At 42.7% G+C, this 19,874-nt stretch overlaps 1 protein-coding gene across 1 annotated transcript in view; it reads left to right on the top strand.

Annotated features, from left to right (window-relative positions):
- The window catches only part of kif26ba (kinesin family member 26Ba), a 76,615-nt gene that overhangs the window by 17,835 nt on the left and 38,906 nt on the right, over positions 1-19,874 (top strand). The window contains exon 3 of the mRNA XM_046033279.1: positions 11,973-12,683. Coding sequence (XP_045889235.1) covers positions 11,973-12,683 — 711 coding nt within the window. The remainder of the gene's footprint in view (positions 1-11,972; positions 12,684-19,874) is intronic.

Below are 19,874 nucleotides of genomic sequence, written 5' to 3'. Positions count from 1 at the left end.
GGGCCCAAGTACTGAGCCTTGAGGGACCCCCTTGGAAATGGGCAAAAAGGAAGAGAAAGAGCCAGCCATCTGAACACTTTGGGTTCTACCTGACAGATAATTTGTAAACCAATCTACTGAATGCTTAGACAGGCCAATGCTCAGTAGTCTATTTAACAGAATGCTCGATGGGGTAATGGCCGATGAACCGGGAGGTGAGTTTTTTCGAGGAGCTCTGTAGGGGGAGATCCTTGGAGGAAAGCCAGACCTGCTGCCCCGGCCTGTAGGCAGGCGCAGGGGTCCAGTGGCGGTCCGCCAACTGGCGGTTGCGGGCTGCGGTGCACTGCAGAGCCGCCCTGGCCTCCCTCCAGACTCTGCGGCAGCGTTGAAGATGGGCCTGTACCGAAGGAACCGCTACCTCCTCTTCTACTGACGGGAACAAGGGGGGTTGATAACCCAGGGAACACATGAACGGAGACATACCAGTGGCGGCGCAGATTTGGGAGTTGTGGGCATACTCGATCCAGGGGATGTAGGAACTCCAGGAGGTGGGGCTATGGTATGCTACACACCTGAGCGCCGCCCCCAGGTCCTGGTTAACCCGCTCCGTCTGCCCGTTGGTCTGGGGATGATAACTGGGGGAGAGACTGGCGGTGGCTCCGAACGCGCGGCAGAAGGCCTTCCAAACTTGCGAGGTGAATTGGGGGCCCCGGTCAGACACTATGTCAAGGGGGATGCCGTGAAGGCGGAAAACATGGTCTATGAGGAGGCGGGCAGTTTCCAGAGAGGAGGGGAGTTTGGGTAAGGGGACAAAGTGGGCGGACTTGGAGAAGCGGTTGACCACTGTGAGGATGACTGTGTTTCCATTAGAACTGGGGAGGCCGGTGACGAAATCCAGGGCGATATGGGACCAGGGGCGACCGGGGACCGGAAGGGGGCAGACCAGACCGGCGGGTGGCTGGTGGGACGGTTTGGCGCAGGCGCACACCTCGCAGGCTGCTACAAAGGCCCGACAGTCCTTGTCCATGGCGGGCCACCAGAACCACTGGCAGAGCAGGAAGAGGGTGCGAGCCATCCCTGGGTGGCAGCTGAACCTGGATGCGTGCGCCCATTGGAGGACCCGGGAGCGGACACTTGAGGGGACGTAGAGGCGGTTAGGGGGACCGGCACCGGGATCTGGGTCGGTGGACTAGGCGCGGTGAACAGCAGATTCCACCTCCCGGACTACAGAGGCGATGAGGCAGGCGCGAGGCAGGATGGTGGGGGGTCCGAAGGGGTGTCTGGGGAGTGGAGGCGGGAGAGAGCGTCTGGCTTGGTGTTGCAGGACCCGGGGCGGTAGGAGAGGGTGAAGATGATCAGGATATCGTCCAGATACACGAAGATGAAGTGGTGGAAGAAATCTCGGAGGACGTCATTGATTAACGCTTGGAAGACTGTGGGGGCGTTGGTGAGGCCGAAGGGCATGACTAAATATTCGTAGTAACCAAGGGGGGTCTTGAAGGCGGTTTTCCATTCGTCCCCCTCTCAGATCCGCACCAGGTGGTAAGCGTTTCTTAAATCTAATTTGGTAAAAAAATAGTGGACCGAGAGAGGGACTCGAAGACGGAGTCCATGAGCGGGAGGGGGTACTTATTTTTTATGGTGATGGCGTTGAGCCCCCGGTAATCGATGCAGGGTCAAAGGGTCTGGTCTTTTATAGCGACAAAAAAGAAGCCAGCCCCTAGTGGTGAGGAAGAGGGGCAGATTATGCCGGCAGCCAGAGAGTCTTTGATGTACTGCTCCATAGACTCTCTCTCTGGACGCGACAGGTTGTAGAGGTGACTTGAAGGGAGAGGCGTGTCCGGGAGGTCTATGGAGCAGTCATAGGGGCGGTGGGGGGGTAAAGACAAAGCCTGGTCCTTGCTAAAAACTTGATCGAGGTCGTGATAGACAAGCGGGACACCGGACAGGTCGGGAGGGACAGAAAGCGGGCAAGAGAGGAGAGGACGTGGGGCTGACCCTCGCTGACCGCTGCGTACCAGGCTAGGGCCCGGTCGCGGTATAGCGATATAGCAGATTTTGGCCTCATCGGACTGGAATGTTACTGGTTGCCTCTTAAACAGCAGGGCGCACTGTACCAGAAAACCGTCACACGTGCCCAAAACGCCGGAAAACTTGTCTGGGTGAGAGACCGGGGACTCACGGGAAAAGGAAGCGCCAGCGGTGGGGCACGGGGCAAAGTCCGCGGAGAGGGAGCGAGGCGGGGATCGAGAGGGGGACTGCGGCTGTGCGGAACAGGGGTCAGGAAGGCGCGCCCCGATGCGCCGTACCTCCGCGCAGAGCGCGTCCAACACCGCCTGGAAACGGGCCACGTGCTGGTCGAGCACTGCCCCCTGAGAGGCGACAGAGTGGATGACTTCCAGAGGAGTGGGGTCAGTGGAGGCGGGGGGAGAGAGAGAGCGTGCTGGGTCCATGATGGCTTGATCGTTCTGTTGTGGTTTCGGACAGAACGGACCCAAACACAACGCTTATCAGTTTGCAAAAGAGGTTTATTGAGGGAAAAAAGGGAGAGGAGAGACGGGAGGTGAAATGGGGAAAGTTGGACGCCGGCAGACGTGGGCATGGGGGCCAAGGAGATGGCGGGGCTGGAGAGGTACAAGTGAGGCGATCGAGAGGGGGCAGGAGGCCGAGATGAGAGGGCCGAGGAGCGTGGAGGGAAGCCGGGGGAACGCCGCGGAGGCGAGGTGAGGGGAGAAGGCAAGTAGACGAGCCCAGCTGACTGACTGGATGACGGAGGTGAGTGGACCTGGTGGGGAGAAAGAAAAGACAGGGTTAGTTTCGGGGGACAAGAGGTCAGAGAACAAGGTATCAAAAGGCTAGAGCGTAGAAGTGGCACCAGGACTGGAGTGATGACATACAACTGACTTGATTGGCAGCTTTTAAAGCTCTAGTACCTTAATGTCTTCTTCACTATAACCAAGATGCAGCTTCACTTTTTCTTTGTTGGTTCTACAGCAGATGTTAAAAGTTCAAAGACTCAAAAATGTAGACTGTAGGCAGACTGTCAGATGAAAGCCTGTGTGTGTAGCTGTAGTCATTGGTGGAATTTGAACTAGTTGTCTCTGCATGTGTATTCTCGTCTCAAGCTGACAGATTCACATTTGGCCCTAAATATTACATAAGCTGAGAGTGAGAAACAAACACCACAAGAGTGAGATTGAGAGTGACTGAGTGTGTTTTGGAGCAAGAGACACATGTGCTTGACCTCTGTCAGTCTAACATTTGTCCTAAGTGTGTGTATGCGTGTGTGTGCGATGTCATTTATAACCTCTGTGTTATTGACCTTGCTCCTGCACAGACATCAGACTCACCCATTCCCGCAAACACACACACACACACACACTCTCTCTCTATCATTCTCTATCATTCTCCATCATGAAACCAATGTGTGATCATGGACCACCAACACAATTGATGGACACACAGTCAAACACACACACAATTTATAGTATTTTCACCAGTATCTTTCTGTTGGTGTCCATTTTTAATTCTTTATCATTCCTTTATCATTCTGTCCCACTCTTACCTTCTGCTGTGCGTGTGTGAATGTCCTGTCAGAGCAGGTGCAAGAGACCGTCTGCATCTATTCTGCATGAATTCACTGATCGCAGACCTGCTGAGAAATGCGTGTGTGCGTGTGTGTATGAGAGAGAGAGAGAGAGAGAGAGAGAGAGAGAGAGAGTGTGTGTATTACAGTGTTTACAGGAGCAAGTACTGGGGATATGAATGAGTAGAGATGAGAGGAGGTAAATAAGTATGGGGGGGAGGTGAGGGATTACCTTCCTTGGTCACTCATCTGGAACTGATTACACACAAACAAACACACACACACACTTGCCAATAAACCAGCGTCATTTTGGCTAAAACCAACTAAAAATGTGCTCCTCCTCTCCTGTCCTTTCTTCTTTTCTGCCACGTTCTTTCATTTCTCTCTGATCTGCCATCTTCTTTTTCCTCAGCTTTTAGTGTCATGCCACTGGTGCTAAATATAGTAGAAGTGAAAACAAGTGAATGACAAAGGTTTGAGAGATAAGGGGATGATAATGAGAGTGGGTTGCAATCCCACACTTCAGTCAGTGGTGGACAGTGTGTGTTTGTCTATTCAGTGTGTGTGTGTGTGTGTTTTATATGAAAGGGATGTGAGCTCACACTCACTCACACACACACACACACACACACACACACACACACACACTAAAACAGTAAGGGACAAAGAGGGGTGAGCTGTCTTTTCTTATCAAATCTCTGTAATAGCATCCTTCTGTGTCTAGTCTACAAAAACACAAACACACACACACACACACACACACACACACACAGTCGTCATTGCTACACAGACTGATTGTCAGCACACTAAGAGTCCCGAGGTCACTGTTCAGTTAGCTTGGACGCCGTCTCTCTTCTTCTCTTCAGTCATTTCATCCAGAAGAGCTGAGGCTGTGTTTGTCTGCCCCTGTAGGAGGAAATGAATCACACATACACTCATCATAGACTATCTGTGGTGCTGAGACAGATTGAGTCACTCACAGAATACTGATGAAGTCAGAGGTGAAGAGATGCCTGGAAGAGACAGTTACATGTGGTGAAAGAAGGACGAAAAGGGGGTAGAGCTGGAAATATAAAGGTTCACAATGAGACATTCTTATCTAACCACAATCTTATTAAATCATGTTATTTTAGTAATAATTCTATTGTAAATATGATACTGTAAAACCCTTTAAGATATGGAAAACAAAAATTGCTTCCAGTTACATTTCCACATGAAACCCCTATAGGATGGTTTTGGACTGACTGAACTCAAGCTTGTCTGGCAATATAATACAACGCTAATGAAAGAGAGAGAGAATGTGTGTGTGTGTGTGTTTGGACCAGTGGAATGTAAGCAAACACAAAGTTATCCTGTTGCACTGAAAGATGAGCTGCAAATAACAAAAAGGAAGCATTAGTGGGAAGAGCAATACAGACTTAGGGTCAAAGAGAGGGCACGGAGAGAAGGAGAGTGTGTGTGTGTGTGTGTAGGCTATTTATACCTTATTAATGATGTTAAATGGATGTGTGTGTGTGTGTTTGTGCATGTGTATTCAAGTAATTGCCATGCCCAGTATTAGGAAAAACTCCATCTCTCTTTCCTCGACCCCCTCATTCTCTCTTCTCCAAAACACAGCTCTCCATTTCCTCTTTTTTTTTTTTTTTTTTTTCCAATCGAGCAGCTTGGCTGCTCCCCAAATCTCAGCTAATTTGGAACAACAAGGCTCTCGTCTGAAGGACCATACACCGTTTCCACTTTATTGCTCCTTTGGTCGCCTGTCTGCTGTGAGTGTGTGTTTGAGTGTGTGTGACATGGAGATACGGAGGGGTCAAAAGAAGCCACGAGACATGAAATGTTCCTTTTTCTACACATTTTTGGTAAAAATCTTTTTCCAAATCTTTCCAAATAAGAAAAGCAGGACTATGATTTGGCTTTGATTGGAGGATTGTGGGTTAACTCTAACCCTTCAAAGGACTGGACTCTTTGATCACTTGCACCAGTTGCAAACTGTACACAGTGACTGCAGCAAGAAGAATAGATGTTATTTATGATGAAAAACAATAAACAAGAATGTAAGAAGGTGTGATTTCATGAAACATTACCTTTAAATTAACTCTTTACAGAATGTTGATAAAAATCCTTCAAATAGGAAAAACATCCACAGCAAAATCTCATCTGTTTTATAGCATTGCTCCATTTTTTTTCCATAATATGGTGAAAGTCAGTGCTTCTCTCTAAATCTTTCCACACAAAGCTGTTGGGCTTGCGAGTTTACATGTGCATTGGTTTGCACATGTTGTAGCGCTCGTCTCCTACTCTTTCAGTTTGTTGTTTGATGGTGCGTTATCTCTTTGACTCCCATGGGCAAGTTACCTTAAGTGAAGCTCCGGTTCCACTGTTGTTGTTAGCTTCGTTAGCTCTGTCGGACTACAACCTCATATTTATATAAAAACTGGACATTACTTGGAGAAAAGAAAGCGAGGAAGTTGAACTACCTGGTGAGTTCAGAAAACATGTGTCTGTAACTTTATTCCAGCTATCATTGTACTTTACTGTGACCAACTTAGCATGGAATAGCCCTGATCGATCCAAACTCCATTCAGAAAACAAACATTTTAGAAGTTGTTGTCCTGCTGTCTTGCTGACAGACCTGACAAAGCATGAATTCATATGTTTAACAAATCTGCATCATGTTGTAGTTATTTTGGCATCAGTTTAATCCGTTTATTGCTATTTATGTTTACTTTGGGTTCATACAGCTGTAGTAATGGCAAGTTGTGTTTATTCACGTTATCGCGTTAAAATCGCCGTCTCGCCTTGTGTGTGAGCACTTGCAGCGAATGTACTCACGCGAGGAAAGCGTCGCGAGGAGAAAATTCGCGTTTGGTCTGAATGCCGCATTACGGCGCTTCATTCGGCTAACAACAACGAGAGAGCCCTTCATCAAAATGTCCAATAATTCCACTGATGACGCGAGAAAATTGTTCCCCTGATGTTCATGAGCTCTTCTCTGGTGAAAGAGCTCCGGGAATCACAGCCGAAAACTGAGTTAACACACAAAAACAAAAACAAACAAAGCGCACCTAAGGCTGAGGCAGCTATAGAAAGCGCCATCTTGGATGAAACAAGTCTGCTCTGGCCTCAGACATTTAATGAGTGTCTGTGTGTGTGAGAGAGAGAGAGGGGGCCAGAGAGAAAGAGACACTAGTAGCTTATTTCATGTAGCCTGGAGTGTGTGTTGGTCTGTTTGCCTGCATGTGTGTGTACAATATGTATATGTTTAAAACCATGTTCTATTAGTTATGCTACTTAGTTTTCCTGAGTAACAAGGTAGTCTTTATCCAATATACACACACATTAACACACACCGCTCAGATTGTCACCAAGGTTTGAGCTGCTGCCGTGTGTGTGTGTGTGTGTGTGTGTGTGTGTGTGTGTGTGTGTGTGTGTGTGTGTATCTTGTGGTCTTGTGGTTTGCTGACATGGCCTAGAAGGCCACTCTCGCATTGAGAGGTTGCATTTTACTTTTAGATGAAATGTTACTTTGTGTGGACACACATTCACACAAACATTCGTGCACACACTTCCACACGCACACAGACGGTATATTGATTGAGGAAAGGTAACAGGCTTGTTATTGATAGAGGCTTATATGTGTGTGGCAGACAGTATGCTACATTCACTCTCTTTTTCTTGCCAACAAGCTCATTCCACTATGAGCATATGGGCCACCAAGGAGGCTGACCACACACACTCACAGATTCAGACAAATTACAATTAGTTAGACATTTGGGCAACATTTTAAGGCTGCTGTTTTTTCTTGTAAAGTTGCAAAGCTGTTTTGTAAATGTGGAATAGGATAAACAAACCAGTTCATTATATAAACCTATGTCTTGTCTAAATCTGCTGAACGATAACCTGTGTCCATCACATGCCTATTGATTGGATGCACGCACAAATGCTGCATCTCCATAACTCATGCATTGATTAAGCTTCACTAAACAAAGAGTCACTTTGATTAATACTGTACATGCACAGCCTCTTTCCTGGCATTATGTACTGAGATATTCAAGTAAAAGTCCCAGAAGGATGAACAACTGTTTACAGTCATGTGTTTGCTGTTTCTACTAGTATTGTGTAATTAGTGATTGTTTGTATGCTCCTACTATTCTGACATTACATCATTGCATCTGTTTTTTTTAGAAGATAGCGAATGTAATGGTTCGGTTTTTGAGATGCAGAAGGTAATAGCAGTCAATCAGGAGGAAGCAGTTTCACAGAAAGTCATCTGTAGATGTAGAACAATAGAAATGTACATTTCATTCTTGTGGAGGCTGTACATGTTCAGATAAGGTCTTTACTGTCTAACCCAAGTTAAAATTGCTTGTGATGTTTTTTTATTGTAATCATACACTCATTTAGCTGTAACAATCACGTGTGTAGAAAAGGGCGAGCGCCTACACGGATACCTGGCTTTAGTGTTACAGAAGAAGCAGGCTGGTTGAAAGCAGGACGGTAATTACAGTTATCATGTGAGCTGGCTCCACCTACCACAGATGGTTTGTTGAAGTACAGGGCTCCTAAGCAGACACACACTCAATGTAAATACACTAACACTACACCTACACTTAAGCACAATTAGCTCACACTGATTTTATTCCCACCATCAGTCTCAATGGCCTCGTGTAAAGACAGACTTTTATAAGGGGAAAAAAATCTATTTAATGGCCTTTTGTCAGATAAAGTACGTAATGCTTTGTGGGAAAAATTTGAAAAAATATTTTCAGTGGGGTCAAAGAAGGTTTGGACACAGATCTGTATCAGGGTGTGTGCGTGTGTTTTGCTTGTTAACTTTGATATTTAGAGCAGAGAGTCATGGAAAGAGATTTAGAGTGGCTTTACTCTGTGCAAGAGGCTCCAATTAGTCTGGAGAAACACATGCACATGCACACACACATAACACATACCTGCACACACACATCCAGTCACGCACACAGGCACAGATAACTGCGCAAACAAATTGGACAAATATCCGGATTTCACACACAAGAAACCACACTATGATTGCTCACACACACGCATACACACAAATTCACCAGACAAACACTGAAAGAGAGACTTATGAGGGGTGAAGAGAGAAAAAAACACAATATGGACCAACATTACATTTAGTATTTTTTTAATGATTATGTTTTTCTGTTGAGATATTTTATCCAAAACAACAGAGAAGATTAAATCTGTGGTTTGTGTCATGCTTTTATCTGAAATACATTATTGCTTTTTTATATGGGTGCTATAGACGGGTTTCTTGTATCTAAAGACTACTGGATGCGCGCGTAGCCAGGAGGCAAAAGCGCTTTGGTAGCCGGTCAGAAGACTGTAGTCAACCACTGTAATCAATGTAGATTACGCACTGTTTGTAAATTCTTGTTGACTTTATAATAAACTGCCATTTCAGAGTTGTATCTGTTTGTTTGTGTTTCATTTTGAATATTAAGAGAACATGCGTGACTGCGCTGCAGGTTAGCAAAGCTGGACATAATGTTGTTCAAGTCAGCTGCTAGCCAAAAGGCTAATGGAAGAACAAGGGAGAGAGGCATCCTTTCCAGAGCTGTACTGTGGTACAGTGAGTCCTACGATTTGGCCTAGCTGTGTGACACTCAGAGAAGAAAAGAACATTGTCGAGATACTCTCTTGATTTTTTTTTTCTCAGACAGTGGTGTTAAAAAACAAAATACTTCGTAAAAGTCATGCTCATTGATTCTGTTATGAATACGCCATTAGCTAAAATGTCAGGAGGGACCTGCTTTGTATTTAATTATTTTTAAATAGCCTATATCCATAGCCTATATGATACAGCATCCCCTGGTCTGAGAGGCTGCAGTGTTTTCACTTCGGCTGGTTGTTGACTTCTCAGGTTAATTATTGTTTCAGTAAAGGAGATTCATATTAAAATGCGCTGCTGAGTAAATTTGCCCAATACTGCAGATGGATATGCCATTTAACTGATACGCTGCAAAGACAGAGTGCTGCTTTCTCAGTGATGACGTTGCACAGAAACCCATCAATTGGGAACCTGCGTGGCTTTCAGTCTGTACTCACCAGAAAAGATGAGTTCTCCTGAGTAACAGCAGTCAAATGTTCTGCCACATTCACATACAGTATGTGTATACTCACTACAGCTTTATCTTGACTGTTGTGTTTAGAGTCCATCCCAGGGGGGGAACACATCTGTGAATGTGGTGAAAGTGCACCAAGTCTTTAGAAGCTGTTGATGGGTTACACAGGTAAAGATATTCTTGAACAACCTCAGAGTACTGTGCCTTGATGGGTAGAGTTGACAATGAAATGATTGTGAACAAAACCAATGCACCAGACATAGAAAGGTTTCAGCAAGATATCGTGCAACAGTAGATGTGTATAAATCAGCGTCATCATGTGTTTGTAAAGCAAAAATTTGAAAAACATTTATCTACAAATGAATATGAGTGACTTTGACAGTATCTGTTTTCCACAGTTGCTATATACTACATGAGAACCTTCTCCTACAGTTCATTAAATCCCTACAGTCAGATGGCAGCAGGACAGATATGTTGATTAATCTGCCGCAGTGACATTATGCACAGCCGTCCACTGTGTTTACCTTTAATAAATCATGTGCAAATGACACAAAGGGCCACGTTCTTCAAACATGGCTTATCTAATTCAGGCTAACATGCTGTTATCAGGCTAAAATAATCCTGTTTATTCTCATCCAGTGAATTTGGTCCTTTTCTAGACAGTGTGAGGATTGGTTTGTTACTACTAGATGAATTCATCTAGAATCTTATTTTGAAAAAATGCAAAATGAGCAAAGAGTTGAAACTATGATCAGCATTCATATAATTAGCTGAGTGCTAATTATGTTATTGCAGGTACATGAGGTAGGTTTGTTGGGAAGTCTCCCAGCATGCACTGGGGCAATAGATTCATGGCCGGGTATTAGTTTTAGTTTAGGTGTGTGAGTGTTTAATGTCATGTGAGTGTTTAATGTCATGTTCAGTGCGAGGGGTTCTGGCTTCATTGGTCTTTTAACAGTCAGAATCTTTTAGTTGAGTTTATTCCTTTGCATTCCTCCATTTTCTCCTCTAAAATAATAATTATATCAACACTCTTTATTTATATATCTAAGAAAACAAGCCATTTGTATTTGATACCAGTTAATGCATGCTGTTCACTGTAAAATGTTTTGGTCATGATACAGCTAACTGTCAATAAGATCCATTTTTACATGTTTGGGCTTAAGGACTAATTAATTAAATAAAATGTTTTTAAAGCTAGTTTAAAATTAATCTGATTGGCTCAGATTGTTCAGAGCTATGAGACCAGTGATGTGAGAGCGAATTTATGAATCACCACACCCTCCAATCACTATTCCACGTCGCCCGCTCCTTGTGTACTTTGTACTGCTGCAAATACATAAACCAAATAACTGGTGCCCTTGGAGACTCCCCCACACAGTCTTTGCGCTGTTGTGCTTGCGCAATTAAAATAGAGCCCAAAGAGTCTGAAACCAATGTGGTGTTTTGTTGTTTTTCACAAAAGTGCCCTTTTATCTTCCTGCAAGTAGACCATTTGCACTTAGTGTCATGTTTTACCAATTGAAGTACAGAAGAATAGAAAAAAGGGTTTTAAAGATGAGCAGCATGTGACTCAAAATGTCAGGGAATGTTTACTTGTTGAGTGCTGCCTCATTTGACATTAGCTGATATTTCATTAGGTATAATGATTAAAACTACATTGCCATTTAATGTTTGACATTAACATCTAAGATATACTTTTAATATTTTAAACTTCTTTCTGAGGCCTGAATGAAATAGTTCATGTCAGTATCGTGGAGCTGTTCTATCCTCATCAAAGAGTTTTTATTACCTTTTTATTGGAAATAATAAATTGGTAATTTCTCATTGCAAGAAACTGATGCACTGAAGCAAGTAACCTCTGGTATGAAGAAAAAAATGGCTGCTGTTTTAGCTGTTATATTCACACATTATTTAAAAGTGCTGAACAAACACAATGTCAGGTTGCACTGTAGCAAAAGTCTACAAACAGGACTGTCTTTGCTTGCAGCTTCTGTGAAACTTTTACCCTTTCGACCATAAGGATATAGTGTGTGTGTGTGTGTGCATTTTTATGTGTGTACTTCCTTTTGCTCATCCTTTTCTTGGTGTGTCTCTCGTTACACATCTTCCCCCAGGCTACAGGGCAACGCTTCTTGGATTTTTAATAAATATTCATAGTCAGGATTTGTTCAACATGCCTATCATTTGTTCTCCTCTCCTCTCCTCCAGGTTTTCTTAGCTCTAAACACGACGTTCTTGCTTAATTTTGCTCTCACTCATCAGCAGTCTAAAACCTGTCTTTCTCTCTTTCTCTCTCCTTCCAGGATCCCTCCTTCTCTCTCCTCCTTCATGATAAGCTTCAGGTACCCAACAGTTCTCGGCGGGCATGGAACGAACGTGACAGTCGCTGTGATGTCTGCGCCACTCACCTCACTCAGCTCAAACAGGAAGCCGTGCGCATCGTCCTTACTCTCGACCAGTGGGATTTGTCTCCCACCTCTTCCCCTACATCCCTGATTGGACGATATGGATCTCAAGGACCTCCGGGTCCAATGGGAGCACCCGGAGCACCAGGAGGTCCTGGATCACGGGATTGGCCTCCTCCTTTTCTTCCTTCCTCCTTCTCTTCAGCTGCTGCCGTTTCACATCCTCCTCACCCGTCCTCCCAGTCACCTTCTCCAAGCCCCAGCCAGACTCCTACGCCCAGCCCAAGCCACGGACCATCCAGCCATGGGAGTCCCTCGGTGGGGCAAACATCCAGCTGTGCTCCCACAAACCCACAACCTCAAGGCCCAGGGCACAGACTCGGGTCCAAACCCAGCTCCCTGGGGCTTGGAGGTGGGATGGACAGAAGGAATGGTTCCCCCAGTTCAGGAAAAGCTGGTGCTCAACCAGTGACTGGAGTAAACAGCCCTGGCAGTATTAGTGGTAACAACAGTAATAACGGGAGTGGGGCAGTACTGAATGCAGCAGCTTTGCAGGCCCATCAGCACCTGAACCGAACCAATGGAGGAGTTACACTCTATCCGTACCAGGTAAGCTACCTGTAGAGGGGTATATGTGTGTGTGTGTGTGTGTGTGTGTGTGTGCCTTGCAATCACACATGACAGTCTGTAGAGCTACTTCTCCCACAAGGACTTTTACCACAGAAAGTGAATAAATAAATTCTGGTCTCATATGATTATACCAAATGACAACAGGCAACCAGCATGCAGATGAATATGCCTCTTGATGTGAGTCTGACAGACAGGAACTGAAACATTTTAATTTATCTGCTTGTAGTTGTAGCTAGCTACTGTAGCGTGACCTTGTTAGCTATCAACCACTGACAAAACCTGACTTCTAAGATACTGTGTTCAACATGAACATGCAGGCTCCTCTCCTTTCTGTTTTAATTTAATTGCTTTATTTATTTATCTTTTGCTCTCTACTTTCTCCCACTCCACTCCTCCTCAGCATGGACAACCTCAGACTATATTGCTATATTGCATCTACCCCAGGAAAAGTGCATGTCTATGTGTTCTTAATCATCTTAATCTTAATCATCTGGGTTTAAAACAGAAAACAACACAAGACAGTATGTATTGTTTGAGTAACAAAATGAACCTCATGAAGTGACTTTTATATCTTTCATGATTGGTAATTTAGGTAATTGTCAAATTATGATTCCAAAATTAAGGATGGATGAAATGACAATATACTGTAAAGTGTCAGGAAATCTACTTATACCCACAAACAAGCGAGTTTGCTCTAGACATGTTAACTCCCCCATGGGGAGAGTTGAAGGGAGTGGGGAAGAAGCGATATGAGGCAAAGATATTGCGTGAGGTAAAAGACAATTCATGATCACAATTCATACTCCTTCCTGGAGTCAGAACTCTCCAAAGTCCATTGGAAATAAATGTCTGTAAACTGTTTAGAAATTCGAAATTTAACTGAGAACCATCATGTCGCATCAAGGTAACCTAGTGATAGTTGTCTGTAGCTCAGTGGGTAGATTTAAAACATGACCTGCTAATAACTAATTCGGCATACTTTTAATAATGCCAAATGTTGTCTTGATTATGTCTGAAGAGGTTGCCACAGTGTCAGACTTTAAAAGCTCAAATAGGACCAGACATCATGTTCAGACTAGCAATAATAATTTATACCCTATATATATTATAAAAGAGGTGTTGACTTCTGATCCCCAAACTTGACATGTGTCTTTGTGGCTGTGCACCTCCCACAGTTTGTCCGGTTAGAACGATTAAGATGATGTTGGTAATCTTCCCAATCCAATGACACTCTCACACTCCTTTTCTTGCAACTTGTTTATTGTAGAATGAAATCTATTATGAGTATATGTTTATGTGTATGTGTGGGTGTGTTAACTGTGTGTGGTAATTCTCAAGGACGCACAAGGAATATGGAAAGGAAAAGAAAACACAGTCCAGAATATGAATGAAGCATTATCCAGAAGTCCAGCAAAACTCCTCTGAACTAGAGACAAAAGATGTGACAACAGTGTCCTCCTGAACGGTTGCAACTGAAAGCGGGGAGACTGAAAACTGTCTCTTTGATTGAGGCACTTAATTCCTGACATGTCATTGGTCCGGGGTGACATGAGGGCCGCATGCACGGCGCCAAAGACTGCGCATGCATGTTTGGTGGTGCAGTCTATGGGCCGAGTGAGAGACCTTCTGAACATATATATATGGTATATATATATATATGTAGTGCTTAATACCTTTACCTTTATTTACAGCTCATTAAAGCTGAAAAGAATGGTTTCTTAATAGCTTGCAGGTGTCAGTTAAAATCTAAAACTGCAAAGAGACATTATGAAGTTTGTTTTCCCCCAGAAGAGCTCTCAACAAGGACACAATATTAAACTTAGAATTCTTGGATTTAATAATAATAATAGCTTTATTTGTATAGCAATTTTCACTACAGGTAACAAAGTGCTTTACAGCAATCAATGTCAAACATAGACGATAGAAGTTGGATTAAAAAAAATCACACAGTGGTGTGCAATGAATAAAATATAAAACAAGTCAATGTACAATTAAATGACAAATAAATTAATCATCACATAGTGGTTTGAATTCAATAAATAAAACATAAACAAGTCAATATACTGTACAAACAATGGAGAATAATATCACTTATTGAAATCTTTTTTGTGTAAATGAGTCTTAAGAAGTGAGATAAAACCAGGAACAGACTCTGCGAGCTCGATCTCCTCTGGTAGGCTGTTGGAGAGTGTAGGGGCCCTGACAACGAAGGCCCTGTCTCCTTTGGTTTTTATCCTAGACCTTGGAATAGCGAGCGCCCTACCAGAGGATCTCAGTCAGTGTCCTGGCTCATAGCGGGATAAAAGCTCAGAGAAATAAGACATGCCAGTAATAATTTAATTTAAAAAAATAATTTTAAAATCAGTCCTAAAAGAAACAGGCAGCTTAGTACAAGGATGCTAAAGCTAGGGTGATATGGTCACATTTTTGCAGTGAGTTAAAAGTTGAGCTGCAACATTTTGGACTACATGTTGGAGATTAAGTGATTTCTGACTGAGACGGGTTTGTAGGGAGTTACAATAGTTGAGGCAGGAGGAGATAAAAGCGTTGATGAGTTTCTCCAGATCTGTGGCTGAAATAAAAGACTTAACCTTGGCGATATTTCTTAAATTATAAAAACATAACCATCCCTAATTGAGAGGGAAATATCTTCTGAAACTGGATTGAGGCAGACATAAAGTATTTTGTTAACTTGACGCAAACTGTAAAAGTGACTCAAATTGAAAATGGAGATAATAGAAAAGGTTTTAGGAGGAGACAGGAAGAGAAGGAGTAGACAAGAGAGGAAGATGGTAGGAGGGAGAAAATGCCTCAGGTGATATGTGGTCTAGAGGTGTATGGAGGGAGCTGAGACTGCAGGGGAGATCCAGAGGTGTGTGTGTGTGTGTGTTTGTGTGTGTGTTTGTGTGTGTGTGTGTGTGTTCACATGTGTGCATGGACGTGTTCTACAGTTGTAATAATTCATACAGTGATAATTAGGACTCTGGGGACTCTATGTCACAAGCCCCCAGTACCCCTTCACTCTTACACTCTCATTCACTCTCTCTTATTACACACACACACACACACACACACTTACTCTCTCTCTCTCTCTGCTGATTTCTTATGCCTCTTTCTTTCCCTATTATTTCTCTTGTGTTTCTCACACTTTCTCTGATGCATATTCACCACTACTATTATATTGCTGAATAAAATAAATTAGGCACAAGAGGTGTTATATATTCTGGACAGTCGTTCTGGAAATTACAGTGAAAGTTTTCAAATGTGAAGGAGCATTTCTCTTTTGCAAAATTAGACTTTTTTGGATAATAAAAAATGAGCTATAGTGTTCAAATTCTGAGTGCATGCTTGGAGTAGTGTATGTGTGTGTGTGTGTGTGTGTGTGTGTGTGTGTGTGTGTGTGTGAGAAAGTGTGTGTTCTGTATTTCTTAGGGATGCGACCATTTTCATTGTTGACAATTTTCTCAATTAATCGATTAGTTGTTTGGACTATAAAATGTCAGAAAATAGTAAAAAGAAATGTCCACAACACAAAGATAATCAGTTTACTGTCAAAGAGGACTAAAGGAACTAGAAAATATTCACATGTAAGAAGCTGGAATCGGAGAGTTTTTACATTCTTTTCTTAAAAAATTACACAAACCGATTAAGTGATCATCAAAATAGTTTGTGTTAGTATCTGTGTTGTGAGGTGTAAAATGTGTTTGTGCTGTGACTTTGACAGTAATGGTGTTTCAGCAGGAAAGGAGAAACAGAGCACGATAATAAATCACCCTCGTTTAGACTCACCCCTGAGAGAGGAAGAGAAGGGGGAGGAGTTGAGCAGAGAGACGATCAAAAAATGGGAATGGAAGTAGAAACGAGAAAATGAAGAGAAATTAGAGTGAAAGATGTGAAAGAGAGAGAATTAGACAGAGAGGATGGAAGAAGGGTGGGAGTGAAGGTATAGAACATTTTATTATAGGGGCGACGTTTGACATTTAAACATCAAGTTCTTAGGATCACATTAATTCTGAGACATACACGACTAGCAGTCTCCACACTGCATTTTTATTTTTTTGCCAAAGAATTTGATTTGGTTGGAGATCTGTTTTACTGTTGTATTGCACAAAACATAAAAGATTGCTGTTCACAGTCAAGCATCAGAAAGTCTAACAATGGCAGATGATTGAACGCAGGACAAATGAGAAATATATTTCAACATGAAATAGAAAACAAACGTGTTGTGTCTAAAAGTGAGTAGAGCTTGAGTAGAAACTCTGCACCAAGAATCAATTGGCTTTATGGGAAATATCATCTAACTCTTCAGAAACACTACCAACAGCAACACTGGTATGGTCTTATTCCGTTTAATTAAAGTTAAATTAAATGAAAGTCACCTTCAGAGATAGCCTAATACATGAGACAGAGAAGAGAGATGAAAGGAGGGAGGACGCAGAGGTAGACAGAGAGCGGTAACGACCTCTTTGCCAGTGTAGCTGACATTAAAATCTTGCTGGATCAGCAAAAGGTGACAACTTCCACATTTTACATTTATTAGGACTTTTTCTTTTTGGTCCCACAAGAGGTCTAGGACAAATGGAAAACAGTGATTCAGTCAGAAGAAGGCAGACTGATTATAATGGACGGAGTGGGAATATCCCAGGTTGCTACAATGGCTGGGATCAGTGAGCTGATGAAGGCATGACAAACATTTTCAAAAGTATATTAAATAATTTCTTGTTAAATTCTTGATTAACAAAGTTTTTGTGATTAGGCAAAAATCCATCCCTTGAAGTTTGCCCCATTTGACACCAACTTAGACTGGCTGTCACACACACATAGAAAGGGTGAAGGGTTCAAGGTTCAAAAATGCATTGTCATTCTTTCTATATATACAATATAATATGTATACAGGGGGACATAATTATAATTTTTTTAATAGTACAAGTACAAAGACAGCAAAATGTGAGTAGTATTAAACACATCATAATAGACTATAGTTGTTAATGGTACAGCAGTGGATATGGAAACTGGTAAACCTGGTAAGTCAGTCTGATTTACTGACCTAGATGCCGGTGGGCATAAACTGAAGGTCCAAGCTTCAAACCAATAGATGAAGTCAGACAGCAGTGAAACAACACAGAAACCCACGTCCTTTTGTAACACACTGAACTGTGTCACATTTGCCGTTACGTTACCTTATAACTGTCAGAAACTGTAAAGTTAAATCAGGTAAAATTCTTTACTTTTGGGGTTTTTTTAGTGGTGGTGGTGGAGGAGGGGATAGGTATCTCTCTCACTCTCGCTGTCTCTCTCGCAGGAGAAAACAAATCTAACATTGTCTGTTTGCCCTCCCTCTGTCCTTCAAGCAGATAATTGAAAACAGGTTTATACAGTATGGTGTGCCTCTGTGTGTGTGTGTGTGTGTGTGTGTGTGTGTGTGTGTGTGTGTGTGTGTGTGTGTGTGTGTGTGTGTGTGTGTGTGTGTATACTGATTTTAACAATGGTCCGATTAGCTTTCCTAATTTACAGTGTTTCTGTTTGTTGTGCCTGTGAGTATATGTATGTTATTCATATCTTGTAGAGACAGAAACAGGCTGTGAGATACAACAAGCACAGACATACAAAGGTTTACAATATGTTTGTGGTAAATCTCCTCTGTCAAACAGTCAGACTTAGCTGGATATCCTTAGGATTAATTAGGACAGCAGTGGTGGCTTAAAGGTTATAGAAGCTTGTGACCGGAAGGTCACCAGGTCGATCCCTGGACCAGCAGGCTTAATCTGGATAGAAAAAGTGAAAGAGCAGCACTTGCCCCAGCCCTATTACCACCACTATGGTGCCCCTTAGCAAGGCCCTTAAAGTGGCATTCCATTGATTTTATACATCAGTCTGTTTACAGGTGTTGGGGAGTACCACTGTATATGTGGAAAAAATGTATAAAGCCTTTTGTGGCTCCAGAGGAAGCTGCACAAGTCAAGTTCCATTGTGGGTAATGTAAGTGCCAGGTTTTGACAAGGAAGAGGAATGTGTGGAATAAACAAGATGATATCGCTGGCTCTGCTGCACAGACTCTGATACTGTCCATCATGAGTACGACAGTGTTATAGGAGTGCAATGCTAAATCGGTGGAGTACTCTAATCCCCAACTGCCCCAGGGTAGCTGCTCACCGGCCAGCAGTGCACACTCACACAACAATGTACAATATAAAAATGGCTAAATTGGCTACAATAAAAATTGACGAAACACTCCATTGTATTCCATTAATTACTCTAGCCAAGTTTCATTTAAGTTCATCTATGATGGAACATTAAAAGTATATTTTGAAGCATGAGTGTCAGAAAATATGTCTTATTATCTCTGATATTTTTATAAAATGATCTGTACTGAAGTAAATTTACATAAAACTACATTTTCTTCGTCATTATTATTATTTTTCATGTATTTCGGCATTCAGTATAAATATATATATATATACAGTGGGTACGGAAAGTATTCAGACCCCTTTAAATTTTTCACTCTTTGTTTCATTGCAGCCATTTTCCAAAAATCAAAAAAGTTCATTTTATTTCTCAGTAATGTACACTCAGCACCCCATCTTGACAGAAAAAAACAGAAATGTAGAAATTTTTGCAAATTTATTAAAAAAGAAAAACTGAAATATCACATGGTCATAAGTATTCAGACCCTTTGCCGTGACACTCATATTTAACTCAGGTGCTGTCTATTTCTTCTGATCATCCTTGAGATGGTTCTACACCTTCATTTGAGTCCAGCTGTGTTTGATTATACTGATTGGACTTGATTAGGAAAGCCACACACCTGTCTATATAAGACCTTACAGCTCACAGTGCATGTCAGAGCAAATGAGAATCATGAGGTCAAAGGAACTGCCTGAAGAGCTCAGAGACAGAATTATGGCAAAGCACAGATCTGGCCAAGGTTACAAAAAAATTTCTGCTGCACTTAAGGTTCCTAAGAGCACAGTGGCCTCCATAATCCTCAAATGGAAGACGTTCGGGACGACCAGAACCCTTCCTAGAGCTGGCCGTCCGGCCAAACTGAACTATCGGGGGAGAAGAGCCTTGGTGAGAGAGGTAAAGAAGAACCCAAAGGTCACTGTGGCTGAGCTCCAGAGATGCAGTCGGGAGATGGGAGAAAGTTGTAGTAAGTCCTCTGGTCTGATG

Source organism: Micropterus dolomieu, linkage group LG20 (assembly GCF_021292245.1).
Source record: "Micropterus dolomieu isolate WLL.071019.BEF.003 ecotype Adirondacks linkage group LG20, ASM2129224v1, whole genome shotgun sequence".
Taxonomy (NCBI): domain Eukaryota; kingdom Metazoa; phylum Chordata; class Actinopteri; order Centrarchiformes; family Centrarchidae; genus Micropterus; species Micropterus dolomieu.
This window is presented reverse-complemented; position numbering and strand designations above follow the sequence as displayed.